General features: G+C 38.8%; 1 protein-coding gene across 2 annotated transcripts in view; it reads left to right on the top strand.

Moving 5' to 3' along the window:
• LOC117242431 overlaps nucleotides 1–27,544 on the top strand; it is an 82,043-nt gene that overhangs the window by 48,774 nt on the left and 5,725 nt on the right. The window contains exons 3-9 of one of the 2 annotated variants that reach the window (XM_033509082.1): nucleotides 5,999–7,617; nucleotides 7,813–8,820; nucleotides 9,971–10,394; nucleotides 11,977–12,077; nucleotides 14,214–22,854; nucleotides 22,957–24,020; nucleotides 25,721–26,244. In XM_033509082.1, coding sequence (XP_033364973.1) covers nucleotides 5,999–7,617; nucleotides 7,813–8,820; nucleotides 9,971–10,394; nucleotides 11,977–12,077; nucleotides 14,214–22,854; nucleotides 22,957–24,020; nucleotides 25,721–26,244 — 13,381 coding nt within the window. Of the gene's footprint in view, nucleotides 1–5,998; nucleotides 7,618–7,812; nucleotides 8,821–9,970; nucleotides 10,395–11,976; nucleotides 12,078–14,213; nucleotides 24,021–25,720; nucleotides 26,245–27,544 lie in introns of both variants that reach the window. The other variant, XM_033509081.1, reaches the window with a different exon arrangement.

Below are 27,544 nucleotides of genomic sequence, written 5' to 3'. Positions count from 1 at the left end.
GATTGTATCCTAAAAATTTGTTTGAGCTTGTTTGAAACCGTTTGCCATGTTAGTTCGTCATACGAACTTCAGTTTGCTTAAAACATTGCCGATCGTAGATGGTTAAAAAAAAAAAATATAATTCAAACCACGTCAAACAAGTTCATATCAACTACTCAATAAATAATTTTGATGGTTCTTAAATTAGTATTTATCATTAGTAGTTACCAGAAAATGTAAATAATTCCTGGAAATGACTAGATGGAAGATTTGGTTCCTTTGTGTTAAGAGCTACTAACTGATAATTGCAGATAATTATCGGTTATTAATAAATGTATAATTCTTGTTTCAGAAATAGCTGAAATAAAGATAGGTTATTTCATTAATCTAACGTAAACCACTTCAAATAACTTCAAATCCATTATTGAATGATTCCCGTTGCAGAATATTATCTAAGTACTGATTAGCAATTTCTGATAATGATCAGTCAAGAAGAAACGTAACTAGTCCAAACTAGTTCAAACAAATTCAAAATAATAATTCCCAAAAATACCAGAAGAATGTAAATACTCGTGAAAAATATTCCAATAGTCCACTACTATAGTATCTCAAATTTGTTAATTCAGCTTTTTAAAAAGATGGATCTAGGGAGAAATTGATGTATACGTCGTGCGAAGAATAACCCATAATTCTAATATCACACAACTGACATTTATGTGATAATGAGCCGGCGCTTTGAAAATTGCCCCCTTAATGTATCTTCTATTAAGGTCGGCCATTTTGTAACGTTCCTCCATTATGGGATGCGGCAAGTTTGATGGTAAAGCATTAATTATTGTGGGGTATCGTATACACAGCGATCGATGGACACTTCAAATTCTCTAAAATTGAATCAAGTTCCACTCATTAAACGTTTCTTCAAATTATCTTTACCTCAGTCTTCGTGTAAACAACCATACATATGGTTCCCATAGGCACACTTTGCTACGATTAGAAACACGTTGACCAAAGACTGTCAGTTATTAATGCTCAGTAGCTTCATTAAAGCCTCTACTCAGTTTAATCAAGTTACAGCAAGTCAATCTAGCCGGCTTTCATTACTCTCAAAAGCGAACCATGTTATTCTCTTGAATTACATATAATTGAATGCTTTATCGCCCCTTTTCAGCATTGATTATGTAATGCAATATAGTTGGCAGATAGAGTTTCAAAATGATTTTCAATAGAATTCCAAAAATTATTTTCCGTTTACCTATACTCAATTCTATGTAAATGAAATTAAATAGTACATAGTTCTAGGTACATAGTTTCAGGGATATTTAAAGGATTTAGAGATACGATAGGCATTAATCAGTGCCATGAGAAACATCGTTATAAACAGTGCAATTTTTGATCAATTTTTCCTCTATCTTTACCATGCTATAAGGTAACGTCCGACGATAAATTTCTAGTTTTATCCCGTCTACAACGCGGTGGAAATATCACGGGTCAAGGTGTTTTCTAAGGAAAGCGAAGAAATGGAAGGAGTTTTCAAGAGATGTGATACTCCTTCATGGGGAGGCTAAAGGTTGCTCGACGTTGCAGAAAAAACTGGCGATGTTACTCGCATGATAAAATGGCGCGCTGCAATCGCTCTCTTTCATTTCGTCGATTCGAATGCAACGTTTCGAACATTGGCGACGAAAGTCCGCGAATATTTCTGTAAGGTGCGAAACTTTAAATGCTCGATGGAAAATTCAATAATTGGATATGGATTAATTATCGTACAGTATCTCTGATTTTGCAAGGAGCAGATGAATTATTAAACAATATTTAAATAGTACAGGATCATTGTATTTAATCCCTTAATATTCTATCGTATTAATTTATATGATATCTGAAAAATGTTTTATGATGGTAATATTAAAATCTTATAATTACGTATATTTAAATAGGATTCTCTTCGAAAGTTAATATAAAATATTTAATTGAAGATTATGTAGCGTTCATTCGTCATTAATTATGAAAGCATAGAGAAGAAAATTGTGGGCGCAGTCGCCTCCACAGAGCTCGTCCATCGTGTGTAAGTGAAAAATATTGGAAAAGTATTCAAGTCGTGCGGACCGATGAATGCGAGAATGATGCTTCTGTAAAATTCTATGCATCCCTAAGCGAGAGACTCTCTAGTTGTGTAGATGAACTCGCCACTCTCACATATGCCTAGGGAGGATCGTTATTTTTAATGTTCTCTCTACATCGTTCACCTAAATATGTATCAAAGTGATGTTATGGTAGATAAATTTCTCATGCATACTGCCTTGTTTCTCCATGAAAAACATATTATCGACCGATGGAATAGGAAATATGAAAGCAAGCTTGTTCAATACTTTTTGGATGATTTTTACCTACTAGAAAGTATCAAGAAAAATACAAGGAATAGTTTAGTCTTGCAGGGAAAATATGGAAAAACATGCTTTAAATCGTTTCATAGATTTTTCTAATGCTGCGAATAATTATCGTATCAAGTTCTAGTTTTGGTATTTCCAGAGTTTTAGAATTATTTCATTTCAGCGTTCTGCAACTCCGAAACTTTAAAGCTCTGGGACTCCAAAACTTTCTAACTCCGGAACTCTAGAACTCTAAAGCTTGAGAATTTCGGAACTCTAAAATTTTGGAATTCCCAAATCTCAGAAACTCCGGAACTCCATAGCTTTGGAACTCCATAGCTTTGGAACTCCATAACCCTGGAACTCCATAACCTTGGAACTCCATAACCCTGGAACTCCATAACCTTGGAACTCCATAACCTTGGAACTCCATAACCTTGGAACTCGATAACCTTGGAACTCGATAACCTTGGAACTCGATAACCTTGGAACTCGATAACCTTGGAACTCGATAACCTTGGAACTCGATAACCTTGGAACTCGATAACCTTGGAACTCGATAACCTTGGAACTCCATAACCTTGGAACTCCATAACCTTGGAACTCCATAACCTTGGAACTCCATAACCTTGGAACTCCATAACCTTGGAACTCCATAACCTTGGAACTCCATAACCTTGGAACTCCATAACCTTGGAACCCCATAACTTTGGAACCCCATAACCTTGGAACTCCATAACCTTGGAACTCCATAACCTTGGAACTCTAAAGCTCTGGAACTCTAAAGCTCTGGAACTCCATAACCTTGGAACTCCATAACTTTGGAACTCTAAAGCTCTGGAACTTTAGGATTCTCGAATCGCAGAATTATAGAATTGGATCGATAACGTAGGAATAAGTATCGAAGATGTTTCGAAACACACAAACATACATAAATATCTGAAACACCCTGTAATGGTTTTATTGGCATCGTAAATTGTAATTGCGCAAATAGCTAAGTTTCGCACAGGTTAAGAATTATCGTCTATCCAAAGGATTTTCCATTGAAAGCAAACGTGTGCGTGTACATGCGCGGAAAATGAATTCCAGGAGCAAAACCAGTTTTACAACAGACACATTGATAATCCCCTATTCATTAGCGGATATCGAATTATTAGCCGAGTGAAATTATTGACAGTATGTTATACGCCTCCTTCAGACCCAATTTGGACAAAAAATTAAATCGTAGCTTACCTTGACGATTACAGCGATATCTGTTTTTACCGGCTATATCGCCAGGATGAAAGTATTTCCTCATCGATTAGTCAAGATTAATCTTCGCGAGATGAAAATAGAGGACATTGGATAATTTATTGCGCTGATTACGTGGCACTCTGATATGAAATTCGTACGTAATAGCACAGGTGGAGGTTTAACGATGTCGCTAAATTATTCAGCTGATAGTTAGCTTTTTGTACCTGAAAAGCTTATCGTTAAAACATAAATTTAGATAATTCATACGCAGGTGATTTACTTTATGTGGAAAATTTCTTGCAACTAGGTTAGGAATTCTAACCTTATGAATTCCAAATCAATCCGCAATTTTTCCTGCAAATGATTTTTTTTTTTTTTTTTTTGTTATACCACATACGAATAAAATTCTTTAAGAATCGGTCGTAAGAAAAACGAGAATGTCGAAAACAGGCAGTGGATATTAAAGTCGAAATGACACCAGATACGACTCCGTAAATTTTGTAAACGGCGTATAACGAGGTTCGTTTTGTTTCCGAATGTCTTGTAAGGTTAGGATTATAAAATAATCCGTACAATCAGATGCATAATATATACTCTCGGAAGCCTGAAAATATTGCTGCGTCAGATTCATTGAGAATGAAGCCAAGCACGTGGATGCAAGTTTTATGGCGATTCGGTGCAGCGAAAAATTTCGTAAAACATTAACAAAACGCGACTCAGTGGAAGCGAAGCGTCGCTATTACGTGCTGTGTATCGCACCAGTTGGCAGCTCGCCCGTGAAAATAAACGCACCTCAACTGAAACAGCCCCTTCGACATTCCAATCTCGATAGACTTTCTGTACTAGACCAGTTTGGACATCTGGATAGCCACCTCTCAGATTTTTCCTCAACTTTTTTCCATTATGTTAGTCTTTCGCAACGGGTGCATTGTTCTGATTTCTAATTCAATTTCAGATTCAATCTGGCTCGAATCTCGTTCGATTTCGAAGCACATCTATCGATTTTTCGTTCTGCTGCACTTTTCACTAAATTTGATCTAAGTCGTTTTGGCAATAAAAACACGGGAGAAACGTGCTACTAGGAAATAAATTAAAATACAAAATTCAAAAAAGCAAACCGAAATATCGCGATGTTACGTAATAAAAATAAAGTCGAAAAGGGCTGTTAAAATTGCCCGAAGAGAAATAACGTGTAGGAGTAGATATTAGTAGATATTGTGAAAAACAATAATTAGTCGAATTGGATTAAGAAAGAATTACTATTAAATTTTCTTATTGAAGAACTACAAGGATACGTTTTTTCCACAAGTTTTGATAGTGCAAGTTAATTTACCACAATGAAACACGGTCGACTCTAGAGGGAGGTTTTTCGAAAGGATCAGGACTCGGGTTTCCGGCTCGTGAAACGCCTTAATCGGCTTATAGTCAGCGTTTAATAACTTCTACACGGGATATTAAACGAGAACCACCGAACTTATTACCAGAACCATTTTTGCCACGCGTAAATCTGTTTCCCTCTGACAGTGAAACCTTATTCGGTCGATTGACATGGCACTCGACGATTGTTCGGATTTAGAAATTAAATTGGGAAATTTAAAATGTTGAACTTTGGAATAATAAGGATGTAGAAATTAATTTTTCGTAATACGATTGCTCCGTGAATTTATTAAGCATTTTACATTTATTAGAAACGCCATAAAAATATTTAGAGGGCGAGTGTTCGGAGAAAATTTATCGAACAAGCAGAATTAATTTTCTTGCTTCGAGTAACGATGGTAAGGCTAAGAGCGAAGAAGACAGATAGATAGGAAAATGTAAGGTGGGGATGTCAATCTCAAGATGTCATAGCTTCTCACAATCTTCTGCAGAGGTCCGTGGATGTTTACGACCACATCGGGCAAGCAAGGAATTATTGATCTGTTTCCATGCTTATATAACCTGGCCTGTTTTTTTCACTTCCGTTTGCGTAGGCTGCATATCTCATTTACTAGATGCATACCATCGTCTGGGTATTTTAGTTCCACCCCTTGGATATATGCGATCCATGAGTGCTATTTTGAATGTCTAGTCGTGTTCTATTAACTTTCTGCAGACCCTGAAAATTAAAATAACTGATATTTGGTAACAGCCATATAAGTCAATGAAACCTTGAAATATTAAACTTCCGCGACTCTTCTTTAGTTCTTGAATACGTTTTGTACTCAAAATTCTCTTTTTCGTCATCCTTTATAAAAAAAAAAAAAACAAAATAGGATTCCTAACCTATATAGCAGAAATTGTGAAATTACTAAAGTATTGATCAATTATGGTATCTAAAGCACATCCACGTTTCCCGTGTAAATAATTACCATAATTATCAAGTAATTGCAAAAAGAAAAAGAAATGCAAAGCACTAACCAATCGTCATTTTGAATTTTCAGAAGCTGCCTCGGCGGACGTGGCTGGTAGCAAAACGAGCAGCGAGGCTGCGGAGGTCTTCGGCGCAGCGAAATTCTCCCCGGCAACGACGGCATCGTCCGCGGCGACGACAGCTTCGTCTCCGTCGAGCGTCGACGTCAGGATGGTCGCCTCAACTCACAACCTGGATGATCTAGGCATGAGCCATACAGCCAGCGTGAACAGCGATCGTCAGCAACAACAGGAAAAACACTGTCACACTTACAGATCCGCTCAGACGGCTCAAGACAAGAGAAGCAGGCTCAGCAACGTGATCAATAATCTCAGGAAAAAGGTTCCTGACTCCAGAAACGGGGACTCACCGAGGAAAGAGGAAGACGACAGGAACAGCGTTGAAAGGAACCTCGAAACTTTGGAAAAATATGTGATGACGGTGTTGAATGGAGTGATCAAGGACGAGGAGGACGATGACAGAGAGGTCAATAGAAAGAAGGAGGCCGAGAAGGGCAAGGAGCCGGAGAAACTGGCCGAGGACCAGGAAGACGAGGATTCCAAAGGTCCAACAGCCAAATTCGAACCTTCGAAGCCCAACGAAAGCAGAACAGAGGCTGCTGTTTTCCCGTCGGAGCAACTTGACAAGCCAGAAGCAAAAGAAAGCCCCTTGGAACGCCAGAAAGTAGACAGGATTGAGAATTTTCTGAGGAATGAAGAGTCCAATTTCCAGGAGAGTCTGTCTGAGAGTGTCAATGAAGAAAAAGAGTCAAACAAAGTGGAAAGGATGGACGAGGAGGATATTCGTAGGATTGGTAAGGGTTCTTTCAAAGAAACAAAGTCTGAGGAGCAATCTGCTCAAGAAACAGCAAGAAACGATGAAGAGGAAAAGAAAGAGAATCGTTCCTTGGGGACGATTATCATGGAGAGGCTGAGTGAGAACCAGGCTGAGGATAAGAGCAGCATTGATCCTGCCAAGGAAGACTGCAGAGAGTTCGTGTCTGACAACGTAGAGCTCTGGAACGTATGCAGAGATCTGCTGAATGACCTTCTAAATGGCATTAATCAGCTAATCGACGAGAACGGCCAGGAGAAGGAGCAAACGAGGACGTTGGACAATTCTGTGGAAGAGTCTAGGGATTCTAGGACCCAGGACTTCTCCATGACGAGCTTGCATTGCAGTTTACCCCTGGACAAAGTGGCTTCTGTGCTGCAGAATTGTCAGACCAGTGAATTGGTTGTTCCACAGTCGCCTTCGTCGTCGTCTTCTGCGTCTTCGTCGTCTTTTTCGTCTCAGGGCTCGAAATCTCCTTCTAAACCATCTTCTCCCACTGTCAGGCATCTCTGTCTATATTGTGACAGGAAGTTCATGTCGATATCTCTTAGACAACGACACACAGAAAGGGTTCACCAGCAAGGTGGTGGCAGAAGGTCAGAGAGAAACTCGAGGAAACCGTCACAAAACTGTCAGTATTGTTCTGACAAGTGTGCAGAGAGTTTGGAGGGCTTATTCCAACACATGGTTAGCAGCCATGGGGACAAGTACCATGGATGTTTACAATGTTCCACTAGATACCTCACCAGGGAAGCTTTAGCCGGTCATATGAGCGAGAATCATGGTGTCAATGTGGAAAGGAACCTTCAGATGCAGGTTAGGGTTAGGTATAATAATAATAATTGAGGATCTTCTGAAAAAGGTTCTACCGATCTAGATGTATTAAATCCTAAATATGACGCCCCAAGTTCTAAATGCCAATTTTCATCTACTTCTGTATCTTTACCTTTGCAATGAATTAAACAAAATTCTTAATTTTTTAAGTAATATAGTTTTCTACTTTGTTCACAGGAGAAAATGAAGGAACCTTCGCCCTGCAAGGAGCTAGGCAACCAAAGTCCCCGCGACGCTTCAAGCCCCAAAGAGAGAAGACCAGAGGACGCCGCCCACGAGCATCGAGCAGAAGCTACGAACACTCTTCTAAAGCCGATGCATCCAGTGAAGGATAACTTCAGCAACCCAGGCAGCCCAGAGTTCGACAGTTCCTTCTACAGCAGCGTGAGCTGTAACATTCGAGAAAACTTATTGCACCACCTAGACGGCAAGCTCCAGAGCTCCTCATCAACAGTCACATCCACCAGTTTATCCATAATAGACACCAAACCTCAGCAACAACCTCAACAGTCCTTCTACGAACACAACGTTAATCAGATCCAGTTCCCCATAGACATCTCTCTGACTGCCGCGACACCAGTTTATTCTAAAGAATACAGTAACGAAGAGTACGAGAATAACAGTGAATATGCGCAAAAGCCTGGCAAGAGCAATAGGTCTCACCCCAGGAGAGTGTCCTTTGAGAAGTATAACTTCCCGAGAAAATACGATGGGAAGGAGCAGTGGACGTGTTCCATAAAAGACCTGAGCAAGTTCGATATCTCCACTCAACTATCTCTAAGGAAGAAACAACAACTTCTGAAGGAACGCCTCAGTTTAAACAGGCTGCGCCAGATCACTGTTCTTGCTCCCTCGGAGATTGTTCAGAATGAACAGAATCTGGATTCTAGGAGTCTCGAAGAGGCTGATGACGAGCCTTTGGTCGTGGCAAACAGCCCGGATGTCGAGCAAACGTCTCGCTGCGAGATTGTCAAGTCTTCTTCAGAGGTGCCGGATGGCACTGAGGCGAAGCAACTTCAGGACACAGAGTTCACTGTGGAATTTGGCAACTTCCTGAGGCTGAGGAAGTGGGACGAGAATACTTCGATCGAGGCAGCTAAGAAACAGGAAATTATTTACGCCGAGCTAACCGGGGAATGGTCCAGGCCGAGGGTCTATATATGCGGCGCCTGCGCCTCCAAACATGTGAGTCCTCAATGGAAATATTTAGGCGGTGAATGGCGCTATTTTGAGGTGGTTATTGGAATAATAAATGGTCGCGTTGGCGCAGATGTTATTTTCGGATGTTCTGATTCATACCTGGAGGTTGTCTCGAATTGATTTTGCAATGATACGAGGACAGAATATTTTTGATGACCACTTGGTGCTTTTTTTCAAGAAATCGTATGGATCAGAATGGTCAAAACGATAAATCAGTTGCAGATTTTTTGTAGAAATTTGATGAATAATTTATTTATTTATTTATCGAACTAGAGATCAAATTAATCAATTCGTAGTCTTGTAATATTCTTATCGGAATACGTATAATAGCATGTAATTTACTGTTTGATACTGTATAAACTTTTTGAACATCTCAATAAAATATATTTACATTTTTGAGAATCCGAATATAGAATTCTAGAAATCCGGAAGTCCAAAAGAAGAGGAATTTGTTATATTTAAAAAATTACTATTCTCTGACTTCGTTAGGAAGTTTCGCTATGAAGTTGATGACGGAATTGTCTTGAGAAATAGTTTGGAAATTGACACAGTCGACATTTATGAGCGATTAGCTAATTAATCAGCCTACTTGATTGGTAACTATCGATCGAATTGCAGAGCAGTTGAAAGGACATCTCTTCATGTTGATTGACAATTAGCTGTCGTCGAACGAATCTCTATTGATCGTCCTGCGATATTACTGTCGATTCCAAGTCCAATCGTAATAACCGTGCATGCCGATCGTTATTATCGATTGAGTTAATTGGGACGTTCGCTTCGTGAAATTGTCCCGTGAACTAGAACTTCAGATTGTTGCTCTGAAATTAGCCTAAAATCCTTTTCACGGTCCAAAACAGCACAATTGTCCATGAAAAATCAATAAATGACAGAAAAATCATCGAAAGTCATAAGTTGCTCACCAAAAGCTGTTTAATTATAGTAGGGTGCAATTTTGATTTTTTATTAGATTTTCTTGAAATAAAAATATAGTAAAATAATTGTACAAAATTTGAATCATGCAAACGCTTATCTGGCAAGGACTATTTTATTCGTTGTTTCACATAATAAAGTTACTTAATTAACGAGCAATAATACAACGATGACACTAATCACAATTACCGTTTCTTCGTGACAGGTAACTTTGAAAGAAATGGAGGACCACAAAGTGATGATGCACCCAAACGTCTGGTGTTCCCACTTTGAGTTTTCTGGTGACCAAAGGGAACTTTACAAACACCTATTTCTACCAGGAAAGGATGTACCCACGACAAAGGCGAGGACGGCTATCTTAGTGGAAAAGGTGTGCACCAAGTGTTCCAAGAACTGTACCACTCTACCAGAGTTGCATAGGCATATGTTGGAATGCGGAGGAGACCAGGCTTGGTTGTTAGGACTATTTGGCAATGGAAAGAAAAAGTGCAAGTGGAGACCCTTTGGAAGTCGCAGTAGAAGGCGAAGGCAGCGTGGAATGAAGAGAAACATTCAAAATTCCCAGACTCCAAGGGTGAACACTCCTAAGGAGAAGCAACCTACGGGGCCAAGGGTCAGGCCTAGTGACAGTGAGTGACCATTTTCTTCTATTTCATTTTTCCTAATTTATAAAACTATCAGCTCCTCTTCAAATCATCGATGAACAGCAAGTACTTGAGACAAAATTGCAGGACTCCTCTTTATATTTCCCATCAATGGAGAACAAATTACAATGCTGACCACGTAAATACTTTATTTCGTAAAAGGACACTGCTTTTGAACCAACGTAACTTAACATACGCAAAGACAAGTTTTGATGCTTGCATGTTTACAAGCTGATCAAGTGATCAATAGGAGAAGTCACGTAATTAACACCTGCTACTGGACTCTGATTAAGCCGTCATCTTGTAACACTCTGCTGCTGTAATTTAGATACCCTTTCACGGGATTTAATGTCCTGTGAAATATAAATTTTAATTAGCTTCCATTAAAGCGCGAATGTTGAGTTACCCAGCGTAACCAAATAAATTATGCTGTTACATCGGAATAAATTAATTTTCACAGCAAAGATAATACTTGTTTTAGGATAAAAACCAGTGTAATACATTTTTTAATTACCAACGTTATTAATTATCTCATGTAGAGTCGCGTTGTATCGTAACTTTAACTTTGGCAATTCTAATAAAATTTATTCTCAATGAAAAATATAAAAAATTGCAGAGCAACGCGCGATTTAGAAGTTAATAAAAAGCGAACATAAATAGGAACACAGAAGATAGGGAAAATTTGTTAACCACACTAGACGAGCGTCTAATTATTGTACTAATTAAAACTTTGTTTCATTTAGTTGAATCACTTATCCAACAACTTCCCTTTGCCACGCGATAATTATGAATATGGTGAGGCATGATAACTTGAAACTTATTAACTATACGTTGATTAATATTAACGTGCCTCTAATGTCTCTACATATATACGTCTGTGTACTTACGTGCGTTTGCATATACAGTTTGGATATACAGAGTGTTTAACATTTTTTCTGGAAACTTTCACAAAGTGTTGCAGCATAATCCAGCAGAGAAAATAAAAAAGTGTTTTATATGCAACTTTCGTGTAATTTTGCTTTATTAAAGAGTTACGAGCAAACGTTGAACATAATCAAAAGTATGCAATTTTTGCCAACTCTTATTGAATTTTAATTCCACAAAATTCCTTTGAATTATAAGCTATGCTTCCAAAATTTAGGACACCTCGTATTTAAAGAAGAAACAGCTGATATTCAGGCAGATATAATCAAACATTAATTGAGTGATTAATAAGCTTTTAAACCACTATACTAGATAGCCTTTACGATACACGATTTTATGTATGAATAATCCCCAATGATTGGAATTAAATAACCAATGAGTTACTGTCCAAGTAAATTACGTTATTAATGATACAATGTTAATGAAACTTTCATGAAGCACCTGTAATAAATAATATATATATATATAAAATAATTGATATATTGTAGCATCATTCTTATGTAGAAGAATTAAGTTGTAAAATTTGTAAAATCAGACAGATAAACGAATTTGAATCAAAGTGATGCAACGTTATACGTTTAAGAAAAATTGACGAAAAACTGTACAACTTAATTTATGTTTTATACCGTTTTTCTGTTCATAGGGGAGAGCATACAAAAGATGTTAGCCAACTTACCCCCCAAAAGGGCAACCAGGAAGGTACTGCAAGACAATACGGCGCGGACCCAGGGCAGACTACGTACTGTAAGTGTTGAATATTTGAACAATTCAATTAACTTCATGCTAGATGTTCAGTTTTCGTGTTCATGTGGTTTTAATGTCGAATAACACCGGAATCATCATCCACGTGCTATTCATACTAAGCAGAATTAATTGTCATACATATTAATTGACACACAAATGAAGTAGAGTTGAGATATCTGGAAATATAATTATCAACTAGAGAAGAATAGTACGGCAACAGTAAATAAAGTTCCTTTAAATTCTTAAACAAAAACCTTCGATCTACCCTTATTATCGAGGAGGGAAAAATATCTCTGTAAAATTCAAATCTAAGCTAAAACATTTTCAATCGCGGATATAAAGCTTAATCGTTAAACACATAAACGTACGTATAAGTGAGCGGTCAGTAATTGTAACATTAAAAAAGCCTCTGCCTTACCTCCTTCACTGGGAAGTAAAAAATTGCAAATTTCTGTGAAATAGAAATTCGCACGGAAGCTAAAAATGAAGGAATTCCGATACCAAATACGTAACTTAATCGCTAATCACACGTCTACAAACGTAAGTTATCAGCAGTTACGAAATTGCCAAATAGGAATTGAGAAATGAACGAAAGAAGTTCTTCGCTTCGACGACGAGAATTTCAAAATTGTGGAAAAATTTAACTCAACGACAGGATAAAAAAAAGGGGGGAAGATTGAAGCTTCAAGTACGCAAGTTAATTGCTGGAAAGACACGTGTAAGTGGTGAGCAATAATGCAACAGACAAGAGGACCTACTGACCGTGAAAGAAAGCTGCCGAGTCAGAAAAAGAAAGAGTTTTTAAGAGGACAATTTGCAAAAAATGCATGCTCTGTGCCAAGAAGCAAGCTGGTAAGACACGGTGACCCAAAAAGCATGCACAGACCGGCGACTGGTTGGAATTAGGTAAACGAGCAGCTCGCAAACAGCTCCAGTTAGCGGATGACCCGAATCCTGACGAAAAAGATGAAACTCGATAATGATAAGGCAATAACATGGGACCGGCTCCGGCTGGACGACACGGATATAAGTGGAGTATTGATTAGCCAACACGGTTGTCCGCACGTTGCACACACGGACCCATATACACATAGGGAGGATACGCCACGTAGTCACACCGACAAGACGGTTTTCGTGCTCTCTTAGAAAACTGGCACACGATTGACCCGTCTATGGACACTCCCTTGGCATTTTTGTCGAAGCAAGAACTATGACATTTGAAAAGTCTCGCTGGTTCCATCTAATTCGAATCGACCAGCCGTGGAACAAGCGCAGAATTTCCAGAGTGATTTTTATTAGGATAAGAGAAACATGTATAATGTTACGTATAGTGTTATTGATGTGGAATTGGGGTTTTAAGGATTTCACCACCAGGGATGGTGAGGATTTACGACACTTTAGAATTATACTGCTTTGTTCGTTGAAAAGCCTTTAGAAATTTTGTAAGAACTAGAAACACTTAGGATTGATTTTTAAGAGCACTGCTGGAGGTACTGATTTTAAAGGGTCACAGTACTGATGACACAGAATAGGAATTTTAGGGACTAGAACTGAGAATTTAGGATTGGTGAGTATTCATAATATTAAAGTTTGGTGTTTTCTTCTTTTTCTTTTTATGCTGAGAGATACAAGAATTTGTTAAGATAAAAGTAGAAATCGTTAAGAGTTTTATTTGCTGGATACAAGCACTGTGAATTATAATGCGTTCAGTAAAAAGATACAAGGATTTTGTTGAAGAATTTGTTGTTTTATTAAGAGGTGATTTATAAAAAAGATCTCGGACTTGATTATTCTAGTTAGTATTGAATTTTCAAACACACCAGATTTAGAGGATTATTGAATCACAGACCTAAAAGAATACTTAGTTACTTCTTCAAACAAAAGAATCCACAAACCAAAAACTTCTTTGCTCAAAGTAAAGTAGCAAATCCCGTAGGGCTCAACTTAAATACACCATAATAATCCCCGTGACGTGTTGCTCAAGAAGCTTCCATAAATCACGGGAACAGTTGATTCCGTAGGTTGCACCAAAAAAAAAAACTCCCCTAACTTTCCGTAGAGAGCACAGAAAAATACACTCAAAGAGGTGCGCGCACACACACACACAATACCACGAAGGCTTTGCCATTTGTACAGGTGCAATCCAGAACGAGACCACGAATGGTCGGCGACAATTCCAGCGCCTCTCGAATGTCCCGGAACAAAGCTGCCCTGAGGAACAAGCTGCTGAAGAACGCGAAGTCGATCCAACGGAATCGCTGTCGGATCGACAACATCTCTGCCGTGATCGAGAGCGTGGTGAAGAACTACACTCCTGATGACAAGAATCCTGACGAAGGACGAAACGACAGCTCAGAGAAAAACGACTTGGAGAAAGAAACCAAAGAGAAACCGGCTGAAGGATCGTCTTCTATCAAAGAAGGCGATGTGCCAGACGGAAGGAGCAGTAGAACAAAGATGGTCAGAGGTCCCAGAGTGTTGGGTAAAAGGAGAAACGTGAAAACGAAAGAAGGAGCTGTGAAAAGCTTGGTCCAGGTAAAGAAAACAACTTTGAAGGCTAAAGCTAGAGCAGCTTTGAAGAGCCTGTCTGAGACGAAGGCAGAGACATCTAACGAGAATACGAAGATATTAAAGAGTACCAAAGTTTCTCCTAAGAATGTGGAGAAGGAGGTAGATGTGGATGGAACAGAAGCTAGTCCAGGGGAAGCAAAGTCCCTCAGCCTAAAGAACAAGTTGTCCACTCAAACTACACCTAAGAGGAAGCGGCCGGTGGATCCTGTAGCCTCTTTGAACGCCTCCATCAAGGCAAAGTCACAGCTGAGGACCCAGGATGGAAAATTTGCCAGGAATCCTAACAAAGAGTCTCTGTCCCCTCAAAAGTCCCCTGAGATCAGGTGTCCTATTTCTGGTCGTTTAATAACCAAGATAAGGAGCAGCGAAACTAGTCCAGAGTCGTCGATCACTAGGTCCAAATTAAGAGCAGTTTCTAAGTGCAAGAATGGCGACCAGTTGCCGAAGAGGACAACCAGATTGTCTTCTGACAGCGACAAGATGCCGACGTTGGAGCCAGCTGTTCAAGTATCATCCAATTCTGAGGAATTTTCAGAAACTACTACGAATGACCTACCTATCCTATCTCCTGCTACGTCAGCTTCTAGCCAGGAAAAGATCCTGCGTGGCAAGAGTCTGACTAGCAAGTGTTTGAACCTGGAAGACAAGGAGAGTCCCAAGAAAGAGGAGAGTCAAGTTTCAGGAGAGAAAAGTGATGTTATGAGCAGTTTACAAGAAGAAGAGAGGGATCAGAAACAGGGTAAAGGCAGGAGAGCAAAAAATGAAACGAAGAATTTGAATAAGAGCGTGGAGAGCGTCGATACAAAGACTGAAGCTTCTAAGGAAGGCGCTAAAGGTGTAGTTAAAGAAAAATTCAAAAGGAAAAGTGCTCCTGCAAAGATTCTAAATGTGGAAGAGAAGAAAAATATGGTGAAGAATGCGGAAGAAGTAGGTCTGAAGAAAGAAGTGAGACAGAAAAAGGAAGAAGGAAAGTTGGAGACCAGGAGTAACGCTAAGGCGAAATTAGAGAAAGTTGTTGACGATGACAGCCCTATAAAGATACAGAACGTTCCCTTTGAGGTGAAGAAGTTGATAGGCTCAGACAATAAAGAGGACCTGCTAACCAAATTGGTTCTGACATCCAGGATTGCCACTTCCAAACGCTGTCTCAGGCAACCAGTGTCTAAATTTAAATTCGATCAGGCAAAGATCAAGCCGCGGAAGGATTTAGAACTGGAAAAAGGAAAGCTGGATTCAGGATCCATCTCAGACGCGTCTACGAACAAAGAGAAATTCGATGCGAAAAGAAGAAAATCGCTGAGGAACACGGATAGAAAGGACAAAACCGCTTCAAAAGATGAGAAAGTTTCAGATGAATCCAACAAGATCAAAGAAGCTGTGAACGAGATGAAAACAGCAGTCAAAAGACGGAGAAGCAGTAGTATGTCCAGTGAGATCAAATCATTGGTCAATTCCAGTCAGGCGTCTTTTGATGGTCAAACCAAGTCTGAAGTTGACATGGCTGTCCAGGCTGCTGACAAGAGGCAAACTAGATGGTCGTTGTTGAATACTAGCGAAACGGAGATCCAGAATGAACAGACAGACTTCAGCTTCAAGAAGAATACTTTTGGAAAGAGACGAGGTAGAGTTAAATCTAGCAATGAGACATCTGAAAAAAAGAATACTGATGTGTCCCAAACAAAAAATGAAGAAACTGGTAAAAATAATTCTTTTGAAGTTAATGATGAAGTCAATTCAATGGATCAGAACGAAGCAAATTCTGATGATAAAGGGGCCGTTTCAATAGGAGCAACGAAAGTTGCCAAGGATAGGCAAGAAGAAAGTGAGAAAATAATTAGAAATGAGAAAGAGCAACCCAAAGGATCTGATCCTTCAGAGAACAAAGAAGCAACCAAGGTAACCGAAAATCTGAATCACTTACAGGTGGAAACGAGCAATTCTATGGACAGTGGCAAGGAAAATTCATTGGAAAGACCCGCACCAGTTCAAAAATTGAAAGTTGGCAGACCGAGGAAGTCCTGGGGACCCAGAAAAGAAAGAGCATCCAAAAGGTCTTTAAATAACGTAATTGGAATTCTTACAGAGGGCATGAACGTCCCTGTCGAGTCTCAGTCAAGTGTCTTGAGCATGCAGACTTCCTTGGATAGCGTGGACTCTAGTGTACTTCCCCAGAATTCCACACCACAGACTGATGATGCCACTAGCAAGACTCAAAATTTAGATAAAAGTATTAAATCTTCTGAAGACACTGTTTTAGAAGCCACAAATGATCCTGATAAGTTAGTAGAGGAGATCTCTTGTGTTGAGAAGATTTCTGACGAAGATCTAAAGCAAGTTGAAGTTTTAGAAGCAGCTAGTAAGGACCTGAACTTGGACAAATCTGTAGAAAAGGTTCAGAAGGTTGAATCTCCCTCTAAAGACACCAAAGAACAGTCACCAGCTAATGACATTATTCTAGATCTGTCCAGAAGGAAACAGAAAGGAAAGGGATCGTTCTTAGAGAAAATAGTTTCAAAAATAGCTAAACAAAAGGATGCTTTATTAGAAGGTGAAGTTGGTTCTCTATTGGATACAGCTGCTGACGAACTTACTAGTATTTTGGACGAAGTTGGGCCTGGTTTATCAGAAAACACAGAGACTTCAAGCGAAGCGAAAGCGAAAACAAAAACAGAGAAGATTGGAGATACTAGACAGGAAACTATTAAAGAAGCGACTAGTGGGAGTTGTAAGGATAGTTTAGTTCCTAATAGTTTGAACAAAAGCTTGGAGAAAACAGATGTTACTGTAAAAAATGAAGCGATGGTTTCGAAAGAATTTTCCAAAGAGTTGCAGTCTAATGTAGAAAATTCTGATGAAAAAGAAATAAAAAATGAATCGAATATAAGTTCCAGTAGAAAAGTTGCCGATGAAGAGATTGAGATTACATTGCTGAGAGAAGATGAAAAGACTACTTCTTTAAAAGAAAAAGAAGCTTGTACTAATGAGTCAAAAGTAGAGGAGGAAGCCGTTTCTATTGAAACGAGCCCTACTAAAAATGAAATTTCATTGCCTGTTTTGGAGATTCCAGTAAGTAATTCTGCAGATGTGTCTTTGTCAACTATGGAAGAGGAAAAGAAAAAATGTGAAGACGTAACTGAAGAAGTCAAAGTGAAAAGAAAATCTAAGAAACGATCAGTGGAAATGAAGTCCCCAAAGAAGAATAAAAGGAAATCCTCCGAGCCAGCAGGGAATTTTGAGGAGAGTTCGATCTCTGAGGAATTGCATCTGGCTGACGTGATAAAGTTAATCGAAAAATCAAAGCAAGTGCCTTCTACCAAAGAAAATGTTCAAAACGACTTGTCTACTGAAGTTGATGCAGACAAAGTACCATGTGAGGAGAAAAGTATAAGTGAAAAAGCCGAAGCAAAGGATAATAGGATTGTTAATGATGTTAAGACAGCTGAAGACTCTGAAGAAAGTACTGAGAAGCTCAAGATAGATTCTAAGGAAAATTTAGAAGAACATGCAACAAATGAAGAGGATAAGCCAGAAGATGCACTTCAAGGTGTAAGTGTAACGAACAATAAGGAAGAAGTTCAAGTGACTAACGAAGAAAAGAATTCGATGGAAATAACTGGAAAGAGAAATTCCGTTACAGAGGCTGTGGATCGATATTTAGAAATTCAATCTCCAGTTAGAAGGTCCTCCAAGAGGAAATCGCAACAGGAAGAGAAAATAAGCCAAACCTCTGAAGAAGAAACGATGTTCAGAGTGGAGTCTACTGAAGTGACAGAATCTTCTGTAAACGAAATAGCATCTGAGAATAGCAGAGGACCCAGAAGGAAATCTTTCAAGACGAAATCCATGATTCAACCGAGAAACGACGAGAAGACTTCGAAGGAATCCGAAAGTAATCTTGTTCTCAGTATTAGCACCATTGTCCCAACTGAAAATCCTGAACTGCCTTTGGAAGAACCATCTGAAAAACGTGAAACTATGCAAAACGAAGTTCCAACGCAACAGGTAACGTTATTAGATAGCGTAGAACAGTTGAAAGAAGAAACAGAAGATTCTAGTTTCAAGAATACGGAGACTCGAGCAACAGATAAAGAAGAAGTCACTCAAAATCCTCCAGTGAATGATCAAAAAGAGTCACAGAAGATCGAAGAACCTATAGTTGTCCCCAAAGTGCCAAAGAAGCGTGGAAGAAAGAAGAAATGTTTGATAGTTGACCAGACACAGACACAAGGCACCGTTTCTCAAGAAAATTCTGACTCCAGGATGCACGCACAGACCGCAGCGCTTGAATCCACAACGACAAATCAACTTCCTCCTAGAAGATCCTTGAGGACGAGTAGACTCATCGAAGAAATTGAAGATCAGAGCAAGAATTCCAACGATCTGACTAGTTTACAAGTTTCTTCGGCAAGTCTGGAACCATTCAAGGTCCCAGAGGTAACCGAAGTGTTGCAGCACACAAAGAAAAGAACGTATAAGAGAAAGTCGATCATCGACGAGAATTTAGACACTCAGAGCAACTGTTCTCAACCAGAAACTGAAGCAAGCAACGCAGAGTACCCAGAGGCGAGCAGAAGTTTGGCTGGAAAAGAGGAGCAGCCAGAAAGTTCTTGCCAGAGAAATTCTTCTGAAGGCAAAAAACGTAGCTTTAGGAGTTCGACTCGTGAACACGTAGACCTAGAAAGGTCTAGTTCTGCTGGTTCCATAGATCTAATTGGTAAAACCGAACAAATTAGTAGAACGAGATCTTCGAAGAGAAAACAACTGTCTTCTGAGGACTTGTCAGGCCAGGAAAGCCTAAATCAAAGAGTTGAGAGCGCAGATAATTTGTCAGAGACCTCATGCGTCAGTGATTTTAGTTATTTCAGAAAAAAACGTTATTCTAAGAAGAAGAAGCTTTACGAGTCTCGAGAAGACGTGCAAACAGATACCTCTGTGACCGACTCAGAATCTGTCGATACGGAGAAAAACATCCACAGAAGACAGAGTTTGAAAAGAAGAGCCAAGAAAAACATATCCTTCTTTGCTGAGTTCTATTTGATGGATGACTTTGATATCCCAATGGACATTGAGGATTGTATACCGCATCAAGAGACAGCAAAGAACGATGTTAGCCAGGAGTTACAACCAAAACCGTCGACTGAGCAAGAGAAACCGGTTGAGGAAGTTATCTCGGACGAAGTTTTGGATGAAAAACCGGAAGAGAGTGTTGAAAAACAAGAGGAAGAGGTAGTTGAAAATTCTAAAACGCCGATCGACGAGGAAGAAGGCGAGGAATACGAAGACGACGAACTGAAAAACGAAGATAAGGTGGACACGAAGCTGGATGGTCTCTCCCAAGTTCAGGATGACTTTCAGCCAAAGAAGAGAACAGCAGGCAATTACGTGGTAGTTCATAAGAAGACAGGTGAAATTCTAATCGTGGAGAAGAGGAAGAAGTTGACGAAGGAGGCTGCCAGATTTTTCTGCGATGTTTGTACTACCAGCTTCACCAGGAAGAGCTCTCTAAAGAAACACAATCAGTCTCAGTCTCATTTACTTCAAATGGCCAAATCTAAGAAAGACAGAACATGTATGGAGGATACTGAAAATATGGAAGACGTTGGTCAAAATGATACTTCTAGTGACGAAAATAGAGTTGAATCAGCTGATGAAGCTATGAATGTGTCTTTAGAGCTGAAGGATGACCAGAAAGAGGCTAATCCTTGCGAATCCATCATTACTCAGAAAGATTTAGAACCAGTTAAGACTGATCCTTGCTATAACAATCAACTCGAACAGGATTCTTTGACGGATTCTCAGACCACCCATCAACACATCCTTGAAGATGAACTACTGGATGAAGAAATTTGTAAGATCACTGAAAATATGAGCCATGATGAGTATGTTCTCACTGATCAAGTGACTCCTGAGCCAGAATCCACATCGACGCCTATAAAAATGCAGATCAAGAAGGTGGAGGACGCTGGAAAGAAGAAGAAACATGAAAAGAAGAAAGACAAAAGTAAGAAGAAAAGCTTGATTGATGAACAAATTATTTTAGATAATTCTGAGTTGGAAAATTCAGCCGATTCGACGTTGGTAACTGTCCTGGGTGAGAATATGTCCATTAAAATTGCAAAGTCTTCGCACTTGAATAAAGTAAAGTCTAATTTGGATTATAAGGATGTTTCAGAAGGTTTATCTGAAGATTCTGCCGTGAGCAATTCAGAATCAAAAACCGATACTCCAAGAATGAAAGAAGATGATTTCAAAGAACAGTGTTCAGATTGTGGTCCCAGGCTGCAGGAAAACCAGGATATGGATATGGAAATAAAAGATGCTCTGCTGAGGACAGAAGAAAACAAAATCGTGGAGAAAGATAGTATATATAAATTAGATTCCGAGGAAAAGGCTGAGGATCTTTCGAGAGATAAGTTAAATGATAAAGATAATGAAGAAAATCAGTCACATGAACGTTTGAGTCTGAAGTTTACCATAAACAAACGCAGCATAGAAATCTGTAAAGAAGTTGATCCTGAGAACAATAAAAGCTACGAGTTAGACTATTCAAGCACATTTAATAAGGAATCTGAAGATGTTAATTGCAATTCTGAGAAAAACTATGAAAGTGCATGCAGTATACAAGTTGAGTCAGTTAAAAGTTTTAATTACTCCAAACCAGAAATACAGGAATTTAATCAACGCTTGAATTCAAGCTTGTGCAAGGATCAAAAAGCAGAAAGAAGGAGTTTTGAAGGTATTGATGAGTTGGAATCTTCTAAAGTACAAAACCTTGAAGGAGAAAGTATGAAAATGATGTATGATAACGAGAGTGAACTGGTCAAAACACAACGCCATGGTAAATCCAAGAAAGGCCGGGCTAAGAAACATTTTGAAAAAACAGAAAACAGTTCGGAAGATAAAACTATTAAAAGTTCTTCCAAATCTAAAGATGATCAGAATAAATTAGTGTTCAATGATGTGGCCAAACTTTCAGAGACTACAGATGATCAAAAATCACTCGATTATACTGAAACATTTGATATTAATGAAAAGTTAGAACGTTTAGTACCTGATTCACAATTGGAAGATAATTCTGCTAAAAGTGATGGTATAGTTATCTCTGCAACATTAGAAAATGAAGATGATCATGAATCTAATGAATTACAGATTGTTGAGGAGTTAGAAATCGATAAATTTTATCCTGAGCCAGAATCTTTGGAAGAAACAGATTTGAAACAGTTAGTACAGGAACAACGAGTTTCTGAGAAGAGAATTGAATTATTAGAGGACAAAATCAAGTATTTTCAGTCAGTGGATGATGATGAAGTTTCGTCATCCTCAAGTCTAGCTGACAAACCTTTGTCTCAAATTTTATTTGAAAGAGAAGAAAAATTGGAGATATATAAAGAGCAAACAAAGGAACGAGAGCCTTCCACGACATTCCCGAAGGATTCTGACAACGAGCCAAAACCTGAAGAGAAACAAGAAGTCGAGAATAGCGACCCCAAAGCCACCAAATCTGATATGGATGATAATTCTTTAGACACAAATGAATTAATTGGCAACCAAAACTCTGACAAAAATTTGAATACCAATGACGAACAAGCAGAGCAGCAGATTGCATCAGAGGAAGAATGTGAGCCAGAAGCATCGAAAACAGCGGAGGATTCTGACAAGGACTCCAAGATTTCATCAGAGTCTGAGAACAGCGAGGCAATTTCATCAATAATTGGTAGTGGTCGAAAATCAAGCACCAGTGATCGTCAAAATCCGAGCAAAAAGGTGTCCAGGAGCCACAAATACTCTAACAAGGACAACTACAGGAAATCCAGAGGCAAGAAGTCTTCTATAAGGAACAAGATCGCCGATTTGACCAGTGAAAGCGACGACAGTGAAAATGAGGACAAAATTGAATCACAAAACAAGAGCAAAATCGTGAAGAGCGTGTTTGGCAGAGTTTTTGGCGGTGAGAAGACAGACAAAGTTAAGGAGGTACTGAACGACTGGGTGTCCAAGTCAGAAGACGATTCAGATCTCTCCAGAACAGGCTTCAGATCTTCCAGTTCCAGCGAAGGAAAGACTAAAGACTCCTCAGGCGACAAGAAAAGACACTCAGTTTCATCCTCTATACCTTCTAGTCCCAAGAAACGTTCTGGAAAAAGATCCAAGAAGAGCTCTTCTTCGGACAGAGCCAAGGAGAGAAATCTAACCTATGAGAACCAAGGTGAGCATCGATCTAGAAAACACACAAAATCAAAGAACAGCTCCAATATTAAGAAAACACATGATGCAGAAGCTTCAAATAATTACTTCTTATTGTTACCAGCAACCAAGTGCAGACTCAGCAAGAAGAGAGCAGAAGAATTAATTTCTAGGACCTTTGAGGACGATTTTACTGACGTCAATGCTGACAAGAGCCAGAAAGCAGTGAAACACAAGGAGCCAAATTATGGACTGAGGAATCAAGGCAAGCCTGACTTGACGATCAAAGACAGTGGCTATGGGTCCTTCAACTATGACGAAGATTCTTCCAAAGTGGTGCCTTTGGAAGATGCCATAGAAGAAGACGATCAGAAAGCGATCAAGAAGAGAAAGCTGACAGGTTTTAGAAAAAGTAAAGGTAGAAACGAAGAGGAAGATTGGAGAGATCTGGTGGTAGAGAAAAGAGTTTCGAAGAATCCTAAGGAGTCAGGCGACGAGGAGGACAATTTCACCAAGGTTCATCTTGAGAGAGACCCCTTCACTAGCCGAATGTCTGTTGATCTGGAATCTTCTCAAAGTTGCAGCAGTCTAGCGCCCAGTAGCGTGAGGAACAGGTCTCCAAGTATGGATAGAAACTCGCAGACCACTAGAGATTCTGACATAGACGGTGAAGAAGACGAGGACATGGGCCACAGGCGAATTTCTCCCTTGTTCTGTGGAACACCTAGAAGTTCCATAGAGACCAGCTCCAACAGTGAAAATGAAGAAGAAGAGGAAAATTTGGCTACCAACGAGGCTGCAACTAGGAAAAGAAGCTCCAGCGAGTTCTCTGGTGAGAAAATCGTCATTAGATCACCCTCTTCGAGCCACAAGAGCGAAGTAGTCACTATTGCACCCACTGACGCGATAGAGGACAACGCTCTGGATGTTCCTCAAGAGATTGAGACCACGAAGCCTAGACAGGGCAAAGTTCTGAACTTCGACGAGGAGCTGTTTGTCGAGTGTTGCTCCAGGTTGAAAGCCACCACTGAGAATGAGCTTAGGGGAGCTAAAAAGATCAAACTGGATCACAACGAAGGTTACCATAGGAAGGATGAGCAGCAGCAAGGGTTCAGGGGACCCAGGGATCGGTGGAGAGACGTCGAAAGCCAGAACAGCCTGGGAAGTCTTTTGGAATCCGTGAACCAGGTGAGTATTTCGTTAGATTAATTGAAGTTTTGCATGCTTCTTCGGATATTTCAGATATAATAAAGGTATTAGGATCTATAGGAGGGCAGATTTGGCTTTGTTTGAGTATCTGTGCTGAATTGATAAATTTAAAGAAATGGCGAATTAACATATTTTATTAAAGTATCTTGATTCTTATTTTAATTGCAATATTTTTTCTTTCTGTGTATTCTGCATGTTTTTCTCAATAGATCTTTCTTATCAGCTGCCGATAACGCTGATTAAATCAGCTAATTAAAAAAATCGATATTGCTAAAAAATTAATTTGGAACAGTACGGTAAGTTGATAGCTTTTTGAAGGGATACATAATTTATTTACTATTGTTTAAGATATATGATTCACTACTTCATTGATAAGCCTACACTTTGCATGCACTATTCTCTTTCTTACTTTTCTTTTTATTATTCGCTTGGCTTGGCGATCTTATATTATGTAGTAGCTGAAAAAGTTCAACTTTCAGCTCAGTCTGCAGTTCTCAGTTTCTTTTGTACATGCTTACAGAATGTTTATTTGTAGGGGTGTTTTCTAAACATAAATAATAAGTAAATTCAATGAAATAACAAATATTACACAAACTACAAAGATATTGATGATATATTAATATGTGTACAAAAATATTAAATTAATATTAAATTTCTTTTTAAAACGGGATATGACACTGTAGCATTAAATTTAATATCACAGTCATTTTAGGATAAAATTGGTACGTAAATATTTCAGAATTAAGATAAACTGGATTACACCCTTACACGAAATTCTCAGAAGGGAATACTCTATACATTATTGTGGTAATGTTTGCAGGACCTATGAACCAGCTTTATACAGACAATGTCTCTCAGTATGCATGCAAAAGGTAGTTCTCTCATTCCTTCGACATTTCTTAGTGTGTATGGTAATTCCGAAACTTGTCCCTTCAAATATGATGTTTTTTAATGTCTTGGATATAAAAATGCAAGTAACCAATGCTGAGCATTATTACTAAATATCTCTAATCATTCTGCAAATTTTTATCCTATCTTCAAATGCATTATATCTTTCCTAAAATTCATTTTTCTCTGCAAAATCTTTATTTTTTAATAGAAAAAGGTTCAGCTTGGCGTTAATAACACTACCTATTCATATTAACGTTATTTGCACAAGAATGAAATTTCCACATCCTCTATCCTCGCTAACAACTTTCCTAACTAAACCAATTTTTGAAAGAAATTTTATCTATTAGTAGATTTAATTTTACTGATCAATGTGTTATCCTCTGATAGTATCTGAAGCATATTGCTGAAAATTATGCTCTAATTGCTGCAAAGTAGCCCATTTCAAATTCCAAAATAGTTGGTTAATCTTCAATCCTCTGTGTCTCACTTTTAGGTCCAACAGCTTCACTTTTGATCAGTTAAACAGTAGATTCTTTGTACTGGCCTTCTTTGTAACCATAAATAATAGCTTCCTGATTATTCTCTGGACATTCAGATAGCCATTCTCTAGCTTTAGGTATCTAATCAAGGCCAGCAAAATACTCTTAGTCTCACAGCGTTTTCAAATGGTCGACTCTGCAAGCAAGCATCTAGTAGAAAGCAGAAACTATCATAGGGTACCCAGATTCTCATACAAAGAGCATCCAGAATTCTTCCAAGTGATCATTCACCAATCTGCTCTATTGCAGCTACTGGGTGAAGAGATGTACAGCACCAGAGAGAGGGACTACCCAAAACGGGGTTGCAGAAACTTACGAAGCGAGCATTCCAGCAGATCAGCCAGCCCCGACATGTCCAGAGTTGACAATCTAGGCTACGAGGACAGTCTGGACGTTGCATTTGAGCACAACAACAAACTCAGGGACAAGATCCAGCAACGCATGAGAGAGTCTGAAAACCTGATAGCCAGCACGTTTGGTCAGAAAAACAGTAATGAGATTATACGCGGGGAACATCCGTCGAAGAACAACGAACATGACATGCTGAGGAACTCGTACTCCTCTCTGCAGGATCAGAGACATTTGTCTGGTACAAATTTGTCCAATGGAGGCTACAATGAGTCTTTGCATGTTAGAGGACTACAGGAGGAGCATGGTGCAAAGATGAACCTGGATTCTTCAGAACTCAAGAGCAAAATGAATTCTTCTCTGGGTGGCTTATTGGACAAGGCGTTATCCAATTTGCTGCACAGCAACGAAAAACATGATCACAAGTGAGTAATTTGTCAAGAACATGAAAGCTGCCAATAATTCTGGTTACGGTTAATTAATGAATTGTGAATATTCGTGCATTTATGAAAGATTGACAAATGCAAAAATATACAGAATGTATATAATAGGAGAATTTTGTTTACCTGAGTCCAAAAGACTCCATACAATAGGAATTCACTGATTTTTTGTTCCATTACGTGTCAGACGATTATTTTATATACAAAAATAAATGAAAAATTAAATTCTACGTTAACATTGACTGTTAATGGATGCAAGTAAATAGAATATTTGTTGAGTTTTTTAACGATGTTCATCGGCGCTTACAGTAGCAATTATTGGCCTTTTCGTGTTTCGTTTTTCGAACCGATACTCGATAGGATTTTTACAATATATTTAAAGCAGTCTCACAATCGTTTTATAGAGAAAGGAGATTTCAGAACGATGTCGAGCAGCCAGTGAATCGTTCGTTATACCTACATACATACATCGAATGAAGTGTCTATCTTCTGCAGCAAAAATTGCAATTCATACAGTAGATCGAATATCAAAGCCAGTTTTTCATTTCCACACCTGTTGATTGCGCCTTTGAACGACCACGTTATAATTCCTTGTTTTTGTCCGACGAATCATCGATACGTCATTGCTGCCATTGTGGAATTCCTCTGAACGTCGATGAACATTATACCGAATCCTCCTTTTGTCGTCCAACAATAGCCTCCTTGTGCTTTTGCCACATTATACATTCGATCTCGAACGATTCCTTAAACGTCCTTAAGATCACGAATTTTTAAAGATATAAGAATTTCATTATAAACATATTATTGAACATATTTACAGATAACAAAATTTGCAATAGGTAGCTTCCACTTAATAAGCTCTAATTCGCCAACTCTAAAATTAAGAAGTATTTAAGAATTCCTAAATATCTAAATTTTCTAAATTTCAAATTTTAGAATTGTTTAACTTTTAAACGCCTAATTCTCTAAAATTTAAAGAATCCTACATACCAAAAGTTCCACTAACACGAGCTACCAAATTTCATCGTTATACCGCTGAAATCTTTGAAACCGTCAAGAGTCTCTAGCCAAGTGTCGAAGCAGCATGATATCTGTAAATTACAAGACACCGGTGTCTCGTTGAATGGTTCCCTATTCGTTCCTGTTAAGTATTGATCTGAGCCTGTCACTCCACCCACCAACGGCGAGGTATCTCCACATAACAACGCTGGGAATATACGTTCTGATGTTCGTTATTTGGCCAAACAACGATTCAGAGTCGATGGAAACTCCGGCTGAAAGTGCA

Source organism: Bombus vosnesenskii, unplaced genomic scaffold (assembly GCF_011952255.1).
Source record: "Bombus vosnesenskii isolate JDL3184/JDL3185 unplaced genomic scaffold, Bvos_JDL3184-5_v1.1 scf7180000016274, whole genome shotgun sequence".
Classification (NCBI taxonomy): domain Eukaryota; kingdom Metazoa; phylum Arthropoda; class Insecta; order Hymenoptera; family Apidae; genus Bombus; species Bombus vosnesenskii.
The sequence above is the reverse complement of the archived record's forward strand: the minus strand, read 5'-3'. Positions and strand labels throughout refer to the sequence as shown.